The following is a 22858-nucleotide window of genomic DNA, read 5'->3' on the forward strand; positions in this document are numbered from 1 at the left end:
GGTGGTGCAGGGTCTTCCCTTCAATTTTTAAACAAGCAGTACCTATAAAGCACAATAAAGTAGGGTAAATAAAACAAGGTATGTCTTTATCTGTAAAGCAGGATAGTCTATAAGATCATCAAGAAGTAAGTGGAGCCCTGGCTAGTATAGTTCAGTGGATTGAGTGTGGGCCTGTGAACCAAAGAATCGCGGTTCAATTCTCAGTCAGGGCACATGCCTGGGTTGCAGGCCAGTTCCCAGCAGGGGACCCACGAGAGGCAACCATACATTGATATTTCTCTCCCTCTCTCCTTCCCTTTCCTCCTAAAGATAAATAAAATCTTTAAAAAAGTAAATGGAGACACTTTGTAAAGTATATGATTGTCTAACTACTGTGCCATGTACCTGAAACTAATACAAAAATAATATTGATTGTGAACCATTATTAAAAAATGTTTAAAATAAAAGAAAAAAAGTAAGCCTAGAAAAAGGGTTTAATGGGCTGTCATTTTATTTTTTTAATATATTTTATTGATTATGCTATTACAGTTGTCCTATTTTTTCTCCCATTTATTCCTCTCCACTCTGTACTCCCCTCCCACTATTATCCCCCTCCTTAGTTCATGTCCATGGGTCATAGATGTAAGTTCTTTGGCTTCTCCATTTCCCATACTGTTCTTAACCTCTCCCTGTCTATTTTCTACCTACCACTTATTCCCTGTACCTTTTGCCTTAGCCTCCCCTTCCTGCTCCCCTCCACATGATCTCCATTTCTGTTACTCTGTTCCTGTTCTAGTTCTTTGCTCAGTTCACTTTTGTTTTTTCAGGTTCAGTTGTTGATGGTTGTGAGTTTGTTGTCATTTTACTGTTCATATTTTTTATCTTCTTCTTAAATAAGTCCCTATAACATTTCATATAATAAGACCTTGGTGATGATGAACTCCTCTAACTTGACCTTATCTGGGAAGCACTTTATCTGCCCTTGCATTCTAAATGAAAGCTTTGCTGGATAGAGCAATCTTGGTTGCAGGTCTTTGGTTTTCATGACTTGGAATACCTCTTTCCAGCCCCTTCTTGCCTTCAAGGTCTCCTTTGAGAAATCAGCTGACAATCTTATGTGAACTCCTTTGTAGGTAACTGTCTCCTTCTCTCTTGCTGCTTTTAAGATTCTCTCCTTATATTTAATCATGGGTGATGTAATTATGATGTGCCTTGGTGTGTTCCTCTTTGGGTTCAACTTCTTTGGGACTCTCTGAGCTTCCTGGAAGTCTATTTCCTTCTCTGGATTGGGGAAGTTCTCCTTCATTATTTGTTTAAAGAAGTTTTCAATTTCTCATCATTCCTGTTCTTCTTTAGGCAACCCCTATGATTCAGATGTCAGAACATTTAAAGTTGTCCTGTAGGTTACTAAGCTTCTCATTTTTTTTGAATTTTTGTTTCTTCTTTCTGTTGTGGTTGAATGTTTCTTTCTTCCCTCTGGTCCACACCATTGATTTGAGGCCTGGTTTCCTTCTTGTCACTGTCAGTTCCTTTACATTTTTCTTTATTTCACTTTTCATAGCTTTCACTTTTTCCTCTATTTTTCAATCATACTCAACCATTTCTGTGAGCATCCTGACCACCAGTGTTTTGAACTGCGCATTTGATAGGTTGGCTATCCCTTCATTGCTTAGTTGTAATTTTTCTGGTGCTTTGATCTGTTCTCTCATTTGGGCCATATTTTTTTTTTTGTCTTGGTGCACTTATTATGTAGAAAGGGGCAGAGCCTTAAGTATTTGACAGGTCTGGGCAACCCATTGTGCTGTGTTGTGGCACTGCATGTGGAGGAGGGGTCTGAGAGGGAACAATGCCACTTGCTTGCCTCCCAGTCAGCTGTCAGTCACTTCCCCTGCTACCCACAAGCAAATCGGGCCCTTCTGGTGCTGATTTCCAGGTGGGTGGGTTTGTGTATGTTCTAGGACCCTGTGGATCTTTTCAGTGAATTTTCCTGTGAGGCTGGGAGTTTCTCTTGCTGCCTCAGCCCCCACAGGTGTTTCTGGTCAGTGGTTTTGAGACAGATCACACTGGAACCCTGGGTCGTGTGGTGTGTCCCACTTTCTATTTGTTCCTCCTGGTTTATTTGCATACAAATATGGGACCACCCAGTCTGCCAGCTGCCCCTCAACCACCCTGGTCCTCTAGCCACTGCCTTCCTCAGAGTCCTCTCTGCCCAGCTGCCCCACTCCACCCCTCCTACCGGTCTAGATGAATGTTTCTTCTTTAACTTCCTGGTTGTTGGACTTCCATATAATTTGATTTTCTGGCAGTTCTTGTTATTTTTTGTTTTTAAATTTGTTGTCCTTCTTTTGGTTGTGCAAGGAGGCAAAGTTTATCTACCTACACTTCCAACTTGGCCTCAAGTCTAATGGTTTGTCAGTTTAGAATTTGAATGGTAAATCAATTTCTATTCAAGTTCAAATGAGCTTTAAGTTTTTAATATTTAAAATGTAGTGTACCTGATATCTAATGTATGTTCTTTAAAAAATTGAGATTCATTAAACCATCTCATGTAGGTTTAGTTAGGTTTCTCTTAAATTGTCAAAATCTATTTTTAATTGAACTTACTTTAACAGCTTTCCCCCCCTGAAAATATCTAGTGATGTTGTGCCTCTATAGCACACCCAAAGCATTTTTGAAAAAAACTAATTTAAAACTCTAAATGTGTGATTTTTTACATGGGAAAAGGTTCTTACTGACACAAACTATTCTATTATTCTTAAAATAGACTGCATTATCAATTCAAATGTATAACCAATCAAATTAGAAGAAGGCAATTAACAAATAGTCATCTAGACAACTATTAATTAGTCTCACATTTAACTTTCTCTGCACTTATGTAGAGATGAGAGTTTGAAGCTAATGCTAAATCATCAGAAGTCAAATCAGTTTTTAAAATATTCCAGGGGTGTTTTTCAAGTTTACTCTAGTCTGAGTATTCTGGATCTTCAAATATTTGAATTATCAGAAGCTCCAGCATGGTGCCAACATTAACTATAAACTCTAACTGTCTCTAGAGAGAAAAGTTTTTATATTTTTCCTTTTTTTTTTTATTACAGTGGGTGTCAAATGTAGTCTCTGAATCAGCAGCACCTGGGAAAGTGTTAAAAATGCAAATGATTGGACCCCTTCACAGCTCTACAGAGTCACTCTTGGGGTGGAGCCTTGCAATTCACATACCCTCAGCCCTCCAGATAATTTTTATGCAGCTCAAGTTTGAGGAGTATTGCACTAGCCCCAAGAATTGGCTACATTTTATGGGTTCTCCTGTTCCATTGAGCAGAATTAAACTGACATGAGAAATTAAGAAAATAAGAATGTTGAAAATCTGAACACTAGTTTCCTGAGATATAGCTGCATATATTCACGATATCTCAATTTCCACAGATATTCAATAACCAATAAGAAAACTGGGTAATGAGATGCTCCATTTGGGGAGAATTATAAAGGAGAATCTCTGACCTTGCAAAGTGTTTGCGCATTTCAGGTACAGTTTTGTTTTCCCTGTGATATGTGTCTGTTGAGGTTATAAATGGAACATCATACCAAACAATGTATTAGATCAAAAATAATAATTTTGTGGTCCCTGTTTAAAGATACAAACACACGTTCCTCAATACTGAAAAATGAGTGCTGGCGCTCTCTCAATAGATGTTTCCCTTGTGATGCATTTGTTCTAAGACATCTAAGAGTCCCCGCATCTGCAGAGAGCACACAATGGAGGGCCCATCAGGGCTCCCTCACAGTGCCCTGCTGATGCACTCATTCTAAAAGTACTTAGTAAGTGTCCACCAGGTAGTCAATCACTGCCAGACACTGAACTGGGTACGGGTAAAGTAAGGCAATTCTCTGTCCTCCAGGATTTATAATTTATCCAGGAATTAAAAGGAGAGGAAAGGGACCAAACATTTGTTTCATACTGTCATGTGCCTGGTGCTGAGCAGGGCAGGAGACATAAACTGTATCAGTTAATCCATGTAGCCACTCAGGGAAGTTGACATTATTCCCAGTTTACAAATAACAACACATTGGTCTGAGAGATACTGAGAATTTGTTCAAATTCATCAGACAAGAAATAGTGATAGAGGTGAAATTTAAAGGTCAAATCAGTTCATGTGTTTTCCATTGTCCCACTTCTCTCACTTCTCTCTCCTACAAGGCATACACAGTAACTTGCAGATTTATACAGCAAGTGCCTAAGTGCATGATGTATTATGTTACTTGCTAGGAGAGATTAGAAAAGGATCACTAAATGTGGGTGGGGAAGTAAGGACTTCCCAGTAAATGTTCACTGAAAGAAGGAAGTGTCATGGTTTAGATATGAGAAAAAAAAGATTAAAAGTATTCCAGATGGGAGTTACTGTTAAACAGAAATGCCTAGACAGGAATGAGAAAGGCAAGTTCCAACGGAATGATAGAATCAGTTCAGCACATTTTAGGTGCCCAATAAATGATATACAGTGGCTTTGCCTCACTCTATCTATTCATTAAAGCACAAACTTTAACAAAGGATATTGAAGAACAGCACCCAATAAGCTTCATTTAAGTAGTGTATTTGCTGGCTTGAGGCCCTTACTTTTTTGGCTTTAACTTTGAGTATGCAGTATGTTTCCTCATGTGATATGATAATTCTGCTCTTCTCCTGTGCAGTCAACAAGATTCATTCACTTTAGCTGTATTATCTCTCAAGGAAAATCTCACAGGTACCTTTGCACAAATTTCTCAAGTCCCTAAAGCTGAACTAATTCCTAGAAATATCAAGTGTCCCAGGGACATGTTTGTATATATTTCAGTGTGCCAGAGAACACAGTTTTACCTTGAGCAATCCCATTTTGATTCAATTTAGCATTAAGGCAGTATCCATAGATAATCATTATAAGTAAAGCATGTCTGAAGAAAAGAAGCACTTGATTGGTCTATCCTATTAACTTCAGTAGATTTTTATCTGCCTCTGTATTTTAAATCAAAGTCCCCATATAGAGGTAGAAGGACATTTCAAGGAGTACTTCCAAAAGAGCCTTTGTTTTACTCTCTTATTAAAGTCCTCTCTGTGCTAAGGAATATTTTTGTCATTTGGTAGCTGTGAATTTCAAACAGATCTCTTATGATAGAGTAGTCATTCCCCAGAGATCTTTGATCTACTATGGGGAATGTCATTGTTCCCAAAGCAGTAATAAAAGGACCAAGAAAATAATAAACATTCTCTGTAGGATATCACAGTTGTAATTGACTGTGGACACTTAGATGGATGTTTTAATCTGAGGATGCATGACAACATCAGCAACAGAGGAGATGGTAATGCTTTACTTTCATAATATGAGGGATGTGGTCAAGCTCTGGAATGTAAACATAAATGAAGTACAGTACTTTGAAAACATAACAGGCTTTAAAGCTGCAGGTATTAATTACACTTTACTGTGATTTGGGGGCAAATTTTAACAAAAATTACTTAGAAAATATTTTGCTTAGTTTCCTTCCACCAACTGTTACAAAGAACAGTTGCTGTTTATAATTATGTAGTCAAAGACTATAAAACAATTTTTGAAGATAAGTGTTATTTTTATAGAAGTTTTGCATGTACTCAGTAAATTTTTTTAAAGGTTTTATTATTTTTAGAGAGAGGAGAGAAGGGAGGGAGAAAGAGAGGGAGAGAAGCATCAATGTGTGGTTGCCTCTCATGTGCCCCCTACTGGGGACCTGGACTGCAACCCAGGCATGTGCCCTGACTGGGAATCAAACCGCCAACCCTTTGTTTGGTTCACAGCCTGCACTCAACCTACTGAGCTACACCAGCCAGGGCACAATGAATATTTTTTAAAGCATTTATAAAACTAATAGTGAACAAGAGTTGCTTCCTCACTTCTCCCTATTCTTTCTTCCCACTCTATAAAGGAAACCTTCAATTTTTGTTTTGCTTTAGCTACTTCTGATATTTTAAAAATATTTAAAATTATATATTTATACTGCTTTCCCCTAACTTTTTAGATATTGATATAATCAATCGATAAATTAATATGAGAGATGAGAATTTAGCTTATATATATTATCTCAAAAAATTTACCCTTCCCTCCAAGTATAGTTTTAACACATTTATAACTAAATCCTTATTCAGTGTTATCATTAATGTAAATTAATGTAAACATTTTTGTAAAATGTTATGTAAAAATTAATGTAAATGTAAAAATTAATGTAAATTAAGCATTTTTTTCTGGTTCCAGGGAATCCCTGACTTCATTCAATATGTGCATTTACCCTGAGTCATTTCACATTTTGTTCAATACTTCACCAAATCAACCATATATCTGCTGGTTATATATACAGATAATATCTTTTAAAAATATTTTATGTATTTATCTTGAGAAGGGAAGGGAAGGAGAGAGGGAGAGAAATATCAATGTATGGTTGCCTCTTGTGTGTCCCCTGGCGGGAACTGGCCTGCAACCCAGGCATGTGCCTTGACTGGGAATCAAACCACAATCCTTTGCTTTACAGGCCCGTGCTCAATCCACTGAGCTACACCAGCCAGGCTATACAGATAATATCTTAAAGAAAAATTATATATCTCTCTGTATAATCTTTATGAAAAAGTTTTGACTAAAATCTTATTGCCCTGCTTTAAATGTTTATTTTTCTTTCTGATTTGGTTACTAAAAATAAAATATAGCTAGCATACATAGCATTGTCATTATGTTTAGATAATAAATGTATTTGGAAATTTTAAATATCCTCACTTATTGACAATCTTTAACACCTGTGCAAATATTCCCGTCACTGGCTATTGAAATGCAGTAGCTTATGGAAATTATTAATGGGAGGGAAAGCCTACAATAGGACCAAATTCCATGCCTCATAGCGATATGTTTTATTCCTTGGACTATGAGAATGACACCAGTCTCGGGGCTGATTTTTGGTGCCCTCTTTGGATGAGCATATTTACAATGACCAAAACTCAAACTTGTCAAATTGGCTCTGCAACTAGGTTTTGTGTTACATTTTAAACTTACGTATTTTAGAGGTCTTGAGAGTTTAATTCTCTTTATTTGTATCATAATTTGACCCTCAAAATAAAATGTTTTAAGGAAGGAAATAGTCTAGCACATCTGCTTGCTTTTATTAAAACAACAGAAATACACTCTAGTGTCTTTTTGGAGATGGTTTGTTTATACACTTGATATTTTTCAAATTTAATATAGATTTCTATGTTTTATTAAATTACATTTCAAAAGCCACTGTTGATTTCTATAAATTGGAACAGCCATTGCCTTAACAAAAAGGACTTAATGTAGCTCTGTTATACCAGTGAGTCTGCAAAGGAAAAGGAACAAAACAAAATAATCAAACAAATGATAATCAGATCACTGCATTTCAGCAATTGTGATGACCAAATGAGAGAATAATATTTACTTCAACTATGTCCTTGTCCTTAATTCTCACAACAATAGGTACTATCTGAATACTCTTAAAGTCTTCTAATACTCTGTCATCAAACCATCTGAGAAAGAAGCCTTTAGAAGCTTGTCAATGAGTCTGCACCATGACTGTCTTCAAATTTCTCCAGAAGGGAAAATAGGTGACCTCAGAAAGTGTTTAGTGCATCTCTTCAGGTCTGAGGGAGCCAAAGGGATTGTTGTCTAATAGAGACTGCTTTGCCATCATACTTTCAAAAGACCTTACATTCTGACCTGAGTAAATGGTGAAATTAGGATAAATATGAAACTACCTTTTGAAGCAGTGTGAAGTATTTAAGTAAACTGTGAAACCTATGGGGGGTTCAAAGTCAGCACGTAATTCTTAAAATGGACCAAGAACCTTCTGCCACATATCTCCAGGTCACTCCATGAATTAGGAACCACAGGTGTCCCACATAGCAGTCATCACATCAACTCTCGTGACAGAATACATCTTGATCCCATTCTGTAATTCCTAATAAAAATTAACTCTCAAAAAAATTACCAAAAAGCAGAAATACATATAGTAATCCTCGGAATATTCTTTCTCTTTCCACTTAGTTTCCAGGAGTTAGATAAAACAAGCCTTAACACATTTATTTAATAACTTAGAAGACTGATTTATACAGTTGAACCCAGGGTTGACATAAAAACTAAAGAACAAGCAAATCCAATGGTGTATTTCGAGATCTAGTTGGCAGCCTGTACTCATATGCTAACCTTATCATTGGGGATGAAAAAAGAAAAAAAGAAAGAAACATGGTAGCAAAATCAAAGTAATGTTAATGTTTACCAATCCTCCCAAATTCAAAATGATTCTTATAAACAATAACCCATCACTCCAAAAGGAAAATTGCGTGGTCAAAATAATTTGGGTAAAATTGCATGGCCAAAATAATTATAACAATGATGGAGTACAAATAGCAGCATTTTAATGTGTATAAAGAATTTTACTTCAAATGAGAAGCTATGTTTAAACAATGGACTTAAAATGGCTATATTCTTTTTAAAACAGGCTTTTTGCCTTTTCTCCTATGTAAAGGTATGTGTCCTTCATTATTTTGGCTGGAATATTACAGGTGCATTGGCAGGTACACTTACACTTTTCATATTCCTAATAAGCATCCAATGGAGCTAGTCTGAAAGTTCATTTGAGCTAAAGAAGAAATCTGCCATGTTCAACGAGGTGACTCCAGTCCTAGCATTGTGGCCAGTGTATTTCAGGTACTCATAAAGGTTGAAGGCAAGGACGCTCCAGTTGTTCTCATGCCTTGGCCACCATGAATAAGGCTGCAATGAACATTAGAAGTTCATATATTGTTGGGGTATAAAACTGAAAGGAACAAATGAGCAGAAGTACAAACAAACACAAACTCGTAGATGCAGACAACAGTTATAGTGGTGGCCAGAGGGAAGGGGGTTGAGGGTAGGAAAGGGTAAAGGGATCAAATATATGGTGACAGAGGAGATTTCACTTTGGGTGATGGGCTCAGAATGCTATATTACCATTGATGCATCATAGAACTGTACACTTGAAACCTATACAATTTTAACAAATGTCACTCAATAGATTTAATTTTTTAGAAAGTTAAGTGGATTTGATAAATGAATTGGTTGGATATGGAATCAATGCCAGGTCTTCACACTCTCTCTCTGAATGGGACTTTTTGTAAAGCAGTGATCTCAAAATGATTCACCCAATAGGCAACGTCGGCACCAACTGGGAGCTCATTGGAAAGACAAAGTTCAGACTCCACAACAGACTGTCAAACTCAGAAACAATTAGAGTGGGCCCAGAAATCTGCATTAAAGAAGCCATCCTGGTGATGCTAATGGGTGCTAAAGTTGGCAATCAGCAAAGCAAAATATCCTCAGATACGCTGTACACAGTGACTTCAAAGTTTTGTGATTATAAAAGTGCCTCACCAGTTTATTATAGGAAAACAACTCCTACCAACAGATTGTGCCTAGTTTTACTTTCTTGTGAACATTCTCAAGAATTCCTTCATTTTAACTAGAGGAACTATTTTCTATTCATGTGTAGCAAGTACGTAGGAAGGCTGACTCCAGCCTTGAGTTATTGGTACTGATGCTGAGTCAAAGACTTGGGGGCAGATGACTTATTAGGGAGATGGTCCCAAAAAGCACAAGTGAGGAAGTGATGAGCATGAGAAAAAGCAAAGAGAAAATTCAGTCAGTAATGTGTTACCAATAATGTATTGCAAGTGTTGGCAAAAGGGCCCCAGTGCTGCCAGGAACCTTCTGGGAAACTGTGGAATATATCTAAGAATCACCCCAATGAAGAAGAAGGAAACGAGCATTTATCTACATCTTCCCCCTCACTGACTGAGGTGATGCTAACATACCAGTAATGCTATCATGCACCCACTTCCTGGTTGTGTTTGCCTGTGGCCGAAGAAGCTGGACCAAGTTCTCAGGAGGAGAAGATAAAAGACACAAGCTCTTGAGGTGGAATAAGTCAATATGCTGGAAACTGTTTTTACCTGCAGCTTCAGGGCATTTCACATGAGCTGAGGGGCTACAGGGCAAAGTTAAGTTTCAGCACAATAATTATCATCCAAGTTTGCAATACTTATGTAATGTCTATTATGGCGTCATGTCCAAAGTGTGTTATTGGGAATAGAAAAAAAGATAAAACGCCATCCCTGCCTCATGAAGCTTTTTGCGTAGTGGATAATGTAGACAAAAAAGATAATTAAAATATAATTAGGTATGTTCAGTGACAGTGGTATATATCTACATTAATAATAGGAATTTATGGTGGGAGAGAATATAGTTAGTAATCATAGAAGACTTCTTAGAGGTGATGATGATAGTTATACCTCATGGAAGTCCTGAAAACCATTTAGAGGCCAGCCAAATGCAGAGGAGGGAAGGGGAAGTGTGGACAGAAGCCAGAATGATTAAGATGTGAAGAGAAGGTGCAAAAAAAGAGGAAGCAATTGCAGGCAATATTGGAGAAGATTTTAACAGTGGGTGGAGCGATCCCGTTAGGTGGAAGGGAATGTGGAGTCCAATAGGAAGTAAATGGAGAGAAGTGAAAAGCACAGGGGTCCACAGATAGCTGATGCTGCAGACTTCCTAAGGAGGAAGGAAGAAAAGGACCCAGGGTTCTGTTGATACGATTAGTTCCCTTTTGGAGGTAGAGAGCCTCTTTTACTGTGAACAGAGGGGAGGAATGTAGTTAAAAAGATGAGTATTCATTTATAAAGTAGGAACATAATAACAACTACCTTCCAAGGGTTATTATGAGACCTAAATAAGGGAAGTCACTGAAATGTTTACCATTGCTTCTCATGGGTAATACGCCCATCATGTTAGTTAATATTATTCAAACAAGGATTTTCTATTCCTTTGCTTCTCATTTTAGTGGGGCAGTAATTTGAGGGCTTGAAACCATTTCTTCCTGTTCATCTTTATTCATTATTTGTTTAAACAGGAAACAAAATTGCCTGTGGAGTTCGTTAGTAGAACGGGCTGTGGAGCAGGTGGGATATTGCCCAGGAAAATAGGGGAGGGGAGCAAAACTGACGACATGTACAGGTAGAAAGAAGAATTGCTGGATAGAATTAAGTATGCAGAAAAGGTCTGAAGGTATGATTTTTTCAGTGGCACTAAAGCATAGTTTTGTGATCTGTTTGTAAGACAGGTGGGGCAGTGCATTATAAGGCATTCAGGGTAGTAACTCTAGTCATCTTATACAAGTTATAAACACTGACAGATAAGCACACATGTAAATAAAAACATCCTTTTAAGATTTAAAAAATATCAAGAGGTTTAAGATAAAAGAAAACTCTAACACAGGTCGGATAATTCTCAGTGTTCTGACATTATGGGATCATAGCACAGGTTCGTTTGTCAGACTCTGAATTCTGTTCTATAAATGGCATTTTGTTTGCGTAGTTACCAGTTGGTACCTCAGTTTCAACTGGCATTTTGTTACTAAACACAGTTCTGACACCATAAGGTGATTTGTCAGTGGTAAGAAAAATGAGGGTTGTATTTTACTATAGTAAAATAGCACAGATGGGAGAGTCAACTGCTTGGAATCCTGGAAAGTGTCCATGCTGTTAAGTCCACCACCATTGAAACATTTTTTATAGTAAGCCACAAGGTATAGTTTTTATAGAAGAATCTATGAAAAAAACAACAACTAGGAACTCCAGAAAGTCTGATGGTTTTGCTTTGATTCTACGAAAAGTTCAAGGATTATACTTTCCATGAGCTTGAATACCTTCAGAAGGACCAACACAATGACCTTAAGAATCTGACCGGGGAAGTTCACATTTTGCATTTCTTTATTTTTTCCTTTGTGTACTTCGTGTGTAAAAACTAAAAAGACTTTTGAATACTTTTCTTGTGTGAAGCGTTTTGATTCTAGAATTATCAACATTTTATACCAGTACCAACATTCTAAAGAGCAGAGTTCCCATGAAATATTGGAAAAGCCCAGGATAAACAGAAACATTGAACTAGAAGTGTCTTTTAATGAGTAATAATCAACTTTTATAGTGGTTTCATCAGTGACAAGCTATTGATAACCCAGAATATGGCCAAGTTATAAAAATAACTTTAGTAAACTGATTAATTAAGTGTAGAAACTATACACTAATTTTCTTATTGCTAAAATACCCAAGGCTGGTTGTCTATTTTCTCTGCAAAAGCTTTTGCCCCTTTGTCCTGTAGTGACAAAAGATTTGTTTTGATGAGAAAGCAGGAAGAGAAAACTCTTCCTCTGGTTAAGCATCATTTGTGTACTCTGTGTGTGTGTATGTATACACACATTCATACACACACAGGGTCTGGCAGAAGTAACACCTGCTTGAGTATAGTTGGTAGGATAATAATATGGGTGTAATAATTTATAGTTTTAATTTGAACATTTCACTTTACATGTCATGTGGTGTACTTGAGTGTGATACTGTTCTGTTATAGAATTACATGCTTATGATTTTGTAATAAAAGATTTTGTAATACAAAAGTGGTGTTATATGTGCTGTACCTTCTGTGTATGTGTGTGTATGGCAAGTTGCTCACATTCTGCAAAGAATGTGAGAACTAAGACTCACTATAAAAGAAAAAGCACATTTTTCTAACACCACTCAAAACTAATGGACGTAGAATAGAATGGTAGATGACACCTGCATTTCTCAGATTCTTCCAAATTCATTCTCTCTCTCTCTCTTTCTCTCTCTCTCTCTCAGAGGTACATAGTAGATACAAATAATTTACATAATAGAATTCAAATGCACAAAATTCCAGCATATACTACACCATGCTCTACAATATCTTGTTTAACTGTAATTATTTTAATTATGAAGGAAGCAAAATAGTTCATGAAACTTGGAGAAAAGGGGCTATGAAAACATTATGCAGGAAGGATCTTTATGAGTTATTGATTCTAGTTTACATCCCAGGCTTTGTGATTTGGGTGTTACTTCAGTTTTTTTACATACAAGGTAGATATAAATGTAGTACTCATATCAAATGGATATTGTGAGCATTAAATAAGTTGTATATATATAAAAGCACATAGTGAGTACTCAATAAATATTAGCTCATTATGTTATTGATATACTATAAATAGCATTCAATAACATATTTATTGATTTGAACCAATGTGTTCATAGTCATTTATGAGCACTGTCAAAAGATACTGCCACAGATTGAGTGAAGAGGAGAAACAGGTAGAGAAGAGGGATGAGCATTTTTGAACACTTGTAATGTTAAAGGTGCTTTAGATACATCCATCACTTAGTTCTCACTATACACCTGTGAAGGAAGCACTGGTCAGATAATCAGGGACTGAGATGCAGAGTGAGCAGTGGACCTGACTGGCAATAGAGCTGGCATTTGAGCCTAAGCCTGGTTACTGTAAAAAAATACGTTCTTTCTACAATATCACAGGGCCTCCAAATTCTGAGCTGTTTGACTTTGAAGATCTTGAATATGCTACTACTATACTTATTAGCACATAAATAATCGAGATTTCCTCAATTGGGAACATGTAATGGAGTTATTTTCTGGTTGTTTATTTACATTTTAAAAATTAAAGTCCATCTGATGACTTCTTTCAATTCATGTTTATTACATGGTTTAGTCCTTGGTGAAGGAGGGATGTACACAGATGTACAAATATTTGTTAGGGCTACATAGTTAACTTTTTCTACAAACAAACATTTAGGGAAAATCTGCCTGTGCCCAGCAACAAACTTTACTGACACTCAGTGACAAATTTTACTATATGTCACTGATTATTTTAAGGTTACAGAAGAGTAATTAAAAATGTAATTTTTCTGTGAAGCTTGTATACTACTGCACAGAAAGAAACAGTAAGTGTGTGTGTGTGTGTGTGTGTGTGATGTGGATGTGTGCATGAGGGGAGCAAGGACAGGTGGTCACAGAAGTCATGCCTGATAAAGCGGCATTTATGCAGAGACCTAAATGGAATGAAGGAGGGGCTCTGTGAACGTCCTGGGTGGAAGAGCAATTCAGAAAGCAAAGTAAGGGCAAAGGTGGGTGCTGGGGGACCAACAAGGAAGCCAGTGCAGCTATAGCAGAGGAAATAAGGGGAGAGAAAACCAACATGGCCCTCAGCCAGTTACATAACTAACCCAGTTTAATTAAGGCTGGAATAAAAGTTACCTTGCTGTGTTAGATGAGCATACGATTTTGGACCATACTGCCTGGATTAAGGAGGTAGAAGGCTTGACATTTGCTTCAGTCTTTAAATTTTGAGGAACACTTTGCCAAGGAGAGAGGACAGAGAAGACATCAAAAGGCACAAAGCAAAGACATGAAAGTTCACAAGGGCGAACGGTCTCTATGTTGCATTTTGATGTGATCAGTAGACTTCATTATAAGAAAAGGGTTTTTCCTTCCCTTTATTTGCTTTAATTTAACAAGAAAGCATTATTTCGTAAATCTTAGCAACTAAGTGCCAGTGTGCCCCCAAATCGTGATTTTAAGTTCTGATCAAACTCCAAGTAAGAGCTTATATTCATTTGTTTGTCTTAATTCTTAAGAATTAATTTACTCTACCAAGTGTTATTTAGCCATGAAAAAGTAAATAAAATAAATACTTTAATACAATACCCAGCTGTGCAAGAAAGTTAACATATTAGAACATGAAAAACAGGCAAAGCCAGGGATGAGTGATCCTTCCAGAAACACTAATTTTTGTAATTGTTTTGGGATAAGGTACCTTTAATCACTACATAAGACATTTAAAATAACCCCAATACAAGCAGAAACTCTGGAAGAATTAAAGCAGTAACAGAGTGGTTCCCTGCACTAAAAATAATTGTTAAAACTTTATTTATATCCTCTTCAGGCAAAGTATTGAAATCTTAAATTCACTTGTAATCACTGTTCAATCTCCATTCAATACTAATGTAGAACACAGGAGTGTTGCTCTATGCCCTAGAATGAGCGCAGTCTCTTTGCCTACATTAGTGCCCATCTTTCCGCATTAAGAAGCAGAGCAGCAGGTTGCATATTGTTGGCCAGTTCTCAGTGGTGGCACATATCCATCTCTCAGGGGGTGTGGGAAGACCCAACTGCACAGCAGTAACAATAATTCTAGCACATCCGTTTATGAAATAACTTTGGCAGTAATGGTGAGAGGATTTGGATGAAAGTGTATTTGTGGTTTTCCAGCTGGTAGATTAGAGCACAGATTCTAAAGCAAAAAAGCACAGAGTGGGATGGCAGATAGTGCCTGCTTGTATAAGAACAGAAGAGAGTTGGGGATCCATGCTGAGTTTGAGGGGAATGCAGCAAGACAGTTGTTTCAGAATATGCCCAGGCTGCCTAATATCAGCGTGAGGGATTACTGAGGCCATCTGCTGGATGTACTTGGGATTTAAAAGTGGAATCTAAGCCCTGGCTGGTGTAGCTCAGTGGATTGAGCGCGGGCCTGCGAGCCAGACTATCGTGGTTCGATTCCCAGTCAGGGCACATGCCAGGGTTGCAGGCCGATTCCCTGCAGGCCAGTTCCCAGCAGGGGATGCACAAAAGGCAACCCTACATTGATGTTTCTCCCTCTCTCCTTCCCTTCCCCTCTAAAGATAAATAAATAAAATCAATTAAAAAAAAAAAAAAAAAGTGGAATCTACACAAAACTCCTCTCTCCCCTTGTACTGTGGCTTCAGTTCTAGTGAGGAAAAGCAAAACAAAGGACACTAAACAAAATAAACAAACAAAAAAGCAATTGATGGAATCACGTGATCTTCACTACGCTTTAAGAGGGCTGGAGTGTTTTATTGTCACTGCATTTCATTTGGGTTGTTGTTATTGTTGTTTAAAGCAGAACCCTACAGTTTAGTCATATATGACACCCAGGAAAGTGGGTGTGGAGTTTTTACTGCAAATCCATAAATCTCTTGCTAAAATCTATAGATTATAAGCTTTATACAGGATATACTCCCTTTCTATACTTTATTGGAGAAAAGTATAGTGGTTTTTGTCTTGTTTTGACTTGTTTTGCTTCATTAGAAAGGAAGAAAAAAGACTAAAAGGAAGAACTACTATCACTATTTGGTCAAAACTATTACATGTGCATTTGGGTTTTACATAAAATATGGTAAGTAAACATTTGTTCATGTTTTGTGGAAAATTGCACTCTCTGTAGGATTATTGTAAGACCATGATTTTAAAATTATAAAACTCTTCACAGTGCTTTACTAACATTTTAGAACTTTTAGGAATATGTGACTAAGTTAACATCGATTCTAGTCTACATTTCCTAAGCAGTACCAATCCCATAAGATTTATAATGAGAAAAAATGGTTTTCATGGTCAAATCCATTTGGAACATGCTACATTTCAAGTATGTTCTCCCGGAGTTCCATGAAGCACACTAGTTAATATAAGGAGTTGGCATTTATTGAGAACTTACAGAGTGCCATTACTGCATCCATTCTTTGTTATGATTCTCTTATGCGGGTGCTTTTATTAACCCTATGACACATGAAGAAACTGAGGCATACAGGATTGGCTACTTGTTTAAAGTCATACTGTAAGAAAATAGAGACACTGGCTGTCTGACTTTGGAGCTCCAGCACATAAGTCTGATAATAATATGTCCCCAAATAATAAATGAAATAATAATTCATATTAGTATCACTCTTGTATTAATTATATTTTGATATTGATATTAACCTGTTAGAGTTTCAAAGAGTAATACAGCAATGACATCTACCTAACTTTGATTAACCTGGCATTTTTGAGTCTATTTGGCTACAGGATGCTCACCAATTTTAGCAGAAGTAGTTTTCTGAAGAATACAGTTTAGAAATGCTTATGACATAAGTTATATAGTATTACAGTAGATGAGGAGAGAGGAGAAGAGTAGCTTTTACTATTTCTCTGGCTAGATGCTTCATAAGGACCTGAGGTCCTTTCCCGGGCATTGCACCCATAGGTTTCCACCTGGCAATTTGGAATGGGTAGGGGGAGGAAGAAAACTCCTGATTTCATTGCTGCTGCAGGTGCACAGAGCACTGGAAACCTGTGCATAAATGTATGACATTTAGTCCATGCTACAAAGAGACCAAGCTTAATCTAGTTAAACCATAAGGATGGGTGAAGAACAGCATGTTGTTCTTTATTGCTTAGCCAATTAAATTGTCCTCTGCTTGTAGGAACTGTTCCAAATCATTACCCGTGAAGTACATGCTTTGGCAGGTTTTTTTTTTTGCTTCCAATTGTCTTCTATTTAGCAAATCTAAAGATTTGAGAACAAATGATGGAAGACATGGTGACAAATTGTTGGGCTTTTCTAGAGATTCAGAAGTCCTAAAATTTCTTGCCAGCAACTGACGATCTGTCTTTACATATTGCTTGTCTTTCTGACAAGACTTGATTTTTCCCTCCTGTTTAGCCAGTTCCCCTAAAGGAAGTTCAGCTTCTTGGGAGGTGGGTAGTCTCATTTGTGGCAACTACATTACTGAGTGCCAGTGTGGTAGCACCTCCACATGGATGAGCACGCTCTGTTACTAATCACTCATTACTAATATACACCCATGGAATAAGAGTAAAGCATGGAATAGATAGGAGAGATAAACAAATTACCAAGAAAAAAATCATGCTTTGTTTCTTCCTGTTATTTTGATAACGAAACACACTAGAATTCCTATTGGATAGTTGTGTTTTTTTCCCATACTGACTTGCTGCTTTCTTTTAATAGCCCAAGCAAGATGTGATGTTTTGGGCAATGTTTCTTATCATCATAATTATAAAATATATATTATCTTTAGGACCTTCAGTATTTCATAGCAACTACTTAAAAAATTTAGGTTAAAAAGTACAATTGCTGTTTACTAACTTGCTAAGCCTTTATAAGAATCCGTGGAATGGGATCAAACAACTATAACAATGATGTGCTTAGACATAACATAGGTTCCCACTGGGCAAAAAATTCAAGTTGTTTAATCCCTTTCATTGGCTTCAAATATATCTTCCACTGACATATGAGATGTGCTACTTAGGGAAGGAGGACGGAGAAAGGAAACAATTTTCCTGGTTTGAATTCTAACATAACTATGGAGGTAAATATATGGTTTAAAAAAATCTAGATGTCTTATAATAGTCACTTTTTAATGCTCTATTCAAAAGTAATTTAGTTCTTCAATTTACCAGTACCTCTAGTTCAATAAAGCATTACTTAGGCTGAAGTATATTAAGTGGAAAGGGGTTGATATTACTAAAAAATGTAAAGCTTAATAGATGTATTTATTTGGGATTCACATAGTTGATCTTTGTTATCCACAGAAGTAGCTGAGATTTTTTTATGTAAATAAAACTCTCTTAAGAATGTCTGTTATATTAGATCAATTTGCTATGGGAAAAGAATAAACATTATTACTCTTTTATATCATTTCTCTTAACTCTACTGTAATTTTACATTTCTGATATACATATGTATTTCCAACATTACACTTTATATCATATAACCAGTAGTATACCATATGACTCATACAGGCATAGGTGTATATGTATAGGAAAGTATATGTATGCCTATACCTACATCAGTCATATAAGTGAAGGGACTCAAAACCTACTGGGTCTCCAAGGTGTAGGCTATTGAACTCCCTGCCATTTTTGAATGACCCTTTACTAAATTCTCCTTTCATAGCATATGTCAGTTACATTTTTAATTAGTGGCATCTTCACATCGCTCACTTTTGGCAGCATTCTATTATGAAGATTCAGAGAGCTCATGCCACCTCACTGGTTACACATGAAGGTGTTAACCTAGGCATGAGAAAATTATATTTCTCTTTTGGTGGATAGTACCTAAGATAATGAATACAAACATTAACTTTCTGGGTACAACATAGCAATAAAATATTTTAAAGCTTCTTACAAACATGGTGTCACACTAACACATGGGTTTTAGTGGTGTATACCTGAATACTTTGGTATATAATGAAGGGAGAATAGATCTAACTTTTCATGTTTAAGTACCTTTCCAGTATAACTTGCTTTCCTTCCTCCCCAAAAAATGGACATGTGAAAAAAAAGTCCTGAAAATTCTCTAATCATGAAAAGACCAACGTCTATTGCACTCGCTTGAAATCACACTTCTATGAAATCATATCATTTAAAATTTCTCTACTGAGTATATTTATTAAAATTTATCAAGATTAGAAAACTTGCATAGCTGATATTAATAACAAAAGGTTACATCAGGTAAGATAGGCTAAATTATTCTCTCAAGTTGGCCCAAAATGCAATAATGTCTCCACAGAACAGAAGTTTATTTCAGGATTGGAGCAACACCACACCAAAGAGTGGGGTGCAGGGTCTGTGCTATTATGATAAAGGATTTATTTTTATGCTATAATATGCTAATATTTTTCATTGTTTCAAATGTATACTGGTAAATATCTCACATTTTAGTACTAATGAGGAAAACCAAAGATATGAGTAAGGGCAGATAATTTCCTGCTGACTCTCAGCAAGGGAGGGTGGTTGAGTTAGTAGAATCCAGATCTTAGATGAGATAGATTGAACCTAGACGCTATACCACCCATGCTTTTCTCTGCCAGTTCAAGAAGGAGAATGTGAAAAATAAGTTCTCTGATCTAGACAAATTATCAATAAGTTCCCTTTGTAACTCCTACCTTACACTTATTTCATAAATGCCCTTCCCCAGACAGCTTTTTACTTATTAAGTTTTACAGGTTAAGTCTTGTCCATTATATGCCTGTATGCCCCATGGTATGAATCATAACAACATGTCTTAGAATATGTATGATAAGATTGGCTGGAATGGAAACTTCCACACAAAAACTATCTTTAATATACACACATACACACACACACTTGAGGCTTACTTTTTTGGCCTAAGCCAAGGATCATGTAGAATCAATTCACCCAGAGTTAGTCAGCCAACATTGTTTCCAATATATTGTTTGTTTTTTCTTTAACATTTGTTTTATTTCTTTTTTTTAATTTTATTTTTCTTTTTAAAAAAATTCTATTCAGTTATTTTTCAAGTACAGTTTTCTGTCTATTTCTCCCATCCCAGCCCCCCGGCCCCATGCTCCCCACCTCCCTCCCATTTCCTCCCCCCCCGAGTCCTCATCCCTGTGTCTTTCTGTTTTATTTCTTATCACGTTATTAGAAAGTTGAAAGCTACTAAAATTATCCAACCATAACTCAATGCTAATATGTTTATCACTTTTGGTCTTCACATTCAGATAATTCAACAAATGGATGTTCTTAGAATACATACACAAAGCCTTTCAGAAATAGAGCAGTTTACTTTATCAAGGCAATGGCAAGCATATACACAGGGAAGTATTAGAAGATAAAAATGTTAAACTAGATTATAGAGGCATATGTACTTATATACTTATTAGGTGGATAATAGAATGCTCTCAAAGTTTATTTGGAATAAGAAATGTGATTCAAATTCCACTCTTAGTTAAATGACTATAAGGTATTATTACATTATTTTTGTAGTTGAAACCTGTTTTCCTAGCCTTTAACTGAATTACACTTTCAAAACTAGGAAGTCTGTAATGCCTCTCTACACATCAAACACAGATGCTTGAGCCTTTAGTGCTTTGTTAACAGTTTTCCATCTTGAATTGCATAATGATCTGTCCAACAGGTGATTCTTCTTCTTCTTCTTTTGCAGTGTATTCATTTAGTTGGGTTTATTTTCCATAATTAATACTGACTAATAGCTGGCTTGTTTTCTGTTCTAGGTTGTGGAGACTAATTTGGTTGCTTTCGACTGTCACTGGATCATTATAAATGAGGTAAAACCAACTAAGCCTTATTGTCAGCTCTGGGTCCTGTTTTTCATGTGTAGTCACAGCATGTCCTGTGGCCTTGAATTTCTAAGCAACTGCAGAACACAAAGTAAATGTTCAGCTCACTGAGTGGATTCTGTTAAGTAAAAATAGGATAAGCAGTTTTTTTTAATTATAAAGGGCTTCGTATGAATAAAATAAATGAAGAATATCTTCCCCACTGAGTATTTTTTAGCCTTTTCCGCTAGAAGACACTGCCTGCTTCGGAAGATCATTTTTATAAAAAGTACAGTTCCTCTTTGTAAGCAAAGTGAATTTCTCCCAGTGGTGCGATTGTATTCCATTTATATTTTAATGTTGTTTCTAGAACTTTTTATATCCACCTCCCCTTAAGTAGTTCAGCATATGAATGTGAATAAACAGGAACAGATTTTTTTTCATAAAGGAATACAACTGTTTTAAAACTCAACAACTTGTCAAATCCTCATGAAAGTTTTTGACTTTCATAAAGACAATACATAGGATTGAAAGTACACTACACTATGAGAGCCTCATGAAATATGTTTTCCATTATGACCTGCCAGTCAGATTCCTAAAGGACAATGAACAGATGAGTCGTGGGCAAATAATGAGATCATGTGGATTTGTCCTCAACAAAACGTAGCATTCAATCAAATCTATTACTTATGAATAAAAATAATTATTATTTATCACTAGATACTATTGAACTATAGAATGATAAATTTGGTTTCAAGGGGAAAATATCATTCTGAGTAAGAATTCTGGTTTTCCAGTGAGCATGATCAGATCTATACTGGCTCTCCCATTGGTTAGTTGTATTGTTTTGGGTATGTAATATAATCATCGTTCTTCAGATTTTCCACTTTGTATAGCAACTATAATAGCATTCACTTTACAAGTTCACAATACAAATTAAATGAGATAATATTTAGTAATCTTAACACAGTACCTCAGTAAATGGAACTGCAGTAGTGAGCATAGCACATTCAAGTTCAAAGATCACTTTCTCACAAATTATTTTGCTGAGTATTAAATATCACTTCATGAGGCACTGAGGGAATGAAGTTCACAGAGTAAATGATTTTACATAGAAAAAAGAAAAATGATTTTTACATAGAAAAATTATTTCTAGTTTGAGGTTGTTTTTCCTATACCATCATTCTTTTTAGCTCAATGAAAAATTACTGGAAATATCTTACAAGCCTGTTTTTGGTTGGCCAAACTTTATGATTTATTATTGTATTTTTAGTTCAAATAAAGATCCATTTTTTGTGAGATCCCCACTGGTGATATGCGTGTGAGAGGCCTGCTTTTCAATGAAATTGTGATAACTTCTAATTTTCTAATACCTCTTAATTTCCATCTAGAATGTCTAAATATCAGGTCAGAGGAAAGGAGAAAGGAAACTGAGCAAATTTGCAGGATAACTTTTCAAATTAGATATTTTCACTTCTATTTCTCTGCAAGAGATCTAAGGTTCAAAGAAATTGAAAAGTTTGTCAAATATTACACAACTATAAAGTAGTTATAATGAGATTTAAAATGATCTATTCCAGCCTGAAACTTGTTTGCTTTTTAAAATTAATTCTCCTTTTAGGTTGTATATTTGAAGTTTCTGCTACCTCAACTTTAATCTTATAGGAGCCATTTATTCTAAGATGTTTTCTTAATTTAACTAATTTCTAGAATACTATTTTTATAAAAAATAGAGAATCTTTCAAAGTCCATGTTTTTACCTTGTTACCAGACAGGGACCAGCCTGGAGCCCATCTGCCTCAGGCTGGACTCTAGTAACGGTGCTTGACTTCACGCAGGAGAGATTTCACAGCTTGAGTCTAGTCGATTTTGAAAGTACCTTTACTGAAGACGGGGACAGTGAAACAAAGGAAGGACTTAGTAACAGGAGAGAGCCTACATGGTGCTCTGCTTTGGCTCCCTAGAAATGTTACAGGAAAGGAATGAGTCAAGGTGAGGCTGCTGTTAGCGCACTGGAAAGTCAGAGAGAAAGGGAGGCTTAGAGTTGAGGAGGACGTAAAAAGTTTATGCTCAGGAAGGGGTATGGGTGTGCTATAGAGTGAGCCCACA

General features: G+C 36.3%; 1 protein-coding gene across 1 annotated transcript in view; it reads left to right on the forward strand.

Moving 5' to 3' along the window:
- GRID2 (glutamate ionotropic receptor delta type subunit 2) overlaps nt 1–22858 on the forward strand; it is a 1451106-nt gene that overhangs the window by 835788 nt on the left and 592460 nt on the right. The window contains exon 5 of the mRNA XM_037162687.2: nt 20705–20758. Within this exon, the coding sequence (XP_037018582.2) occupies nt 20705–20758 (54 nt within the window). The remainder of the gene's footprint in view (nt 1–20704; nt 20759–22858) is intronic.

The sequence above is a fragment of the Artibeus jamaicensis genome, unplaced genomic scaffold, assembly GCF_021234435.1.
Source record: "Artibeus jamaicensis isolate MK-2021 breed Jamaican fruit bat unplaced genomic scaffold, CSHL_Jam_final contig_452, whole genome shotgun sequence".
NCBI lineage: Eukaryota > Metazoa > Chordata > Mammalia > Chiroptera > Phyllostomidae > Artibeus > Artibeus jamaicensis.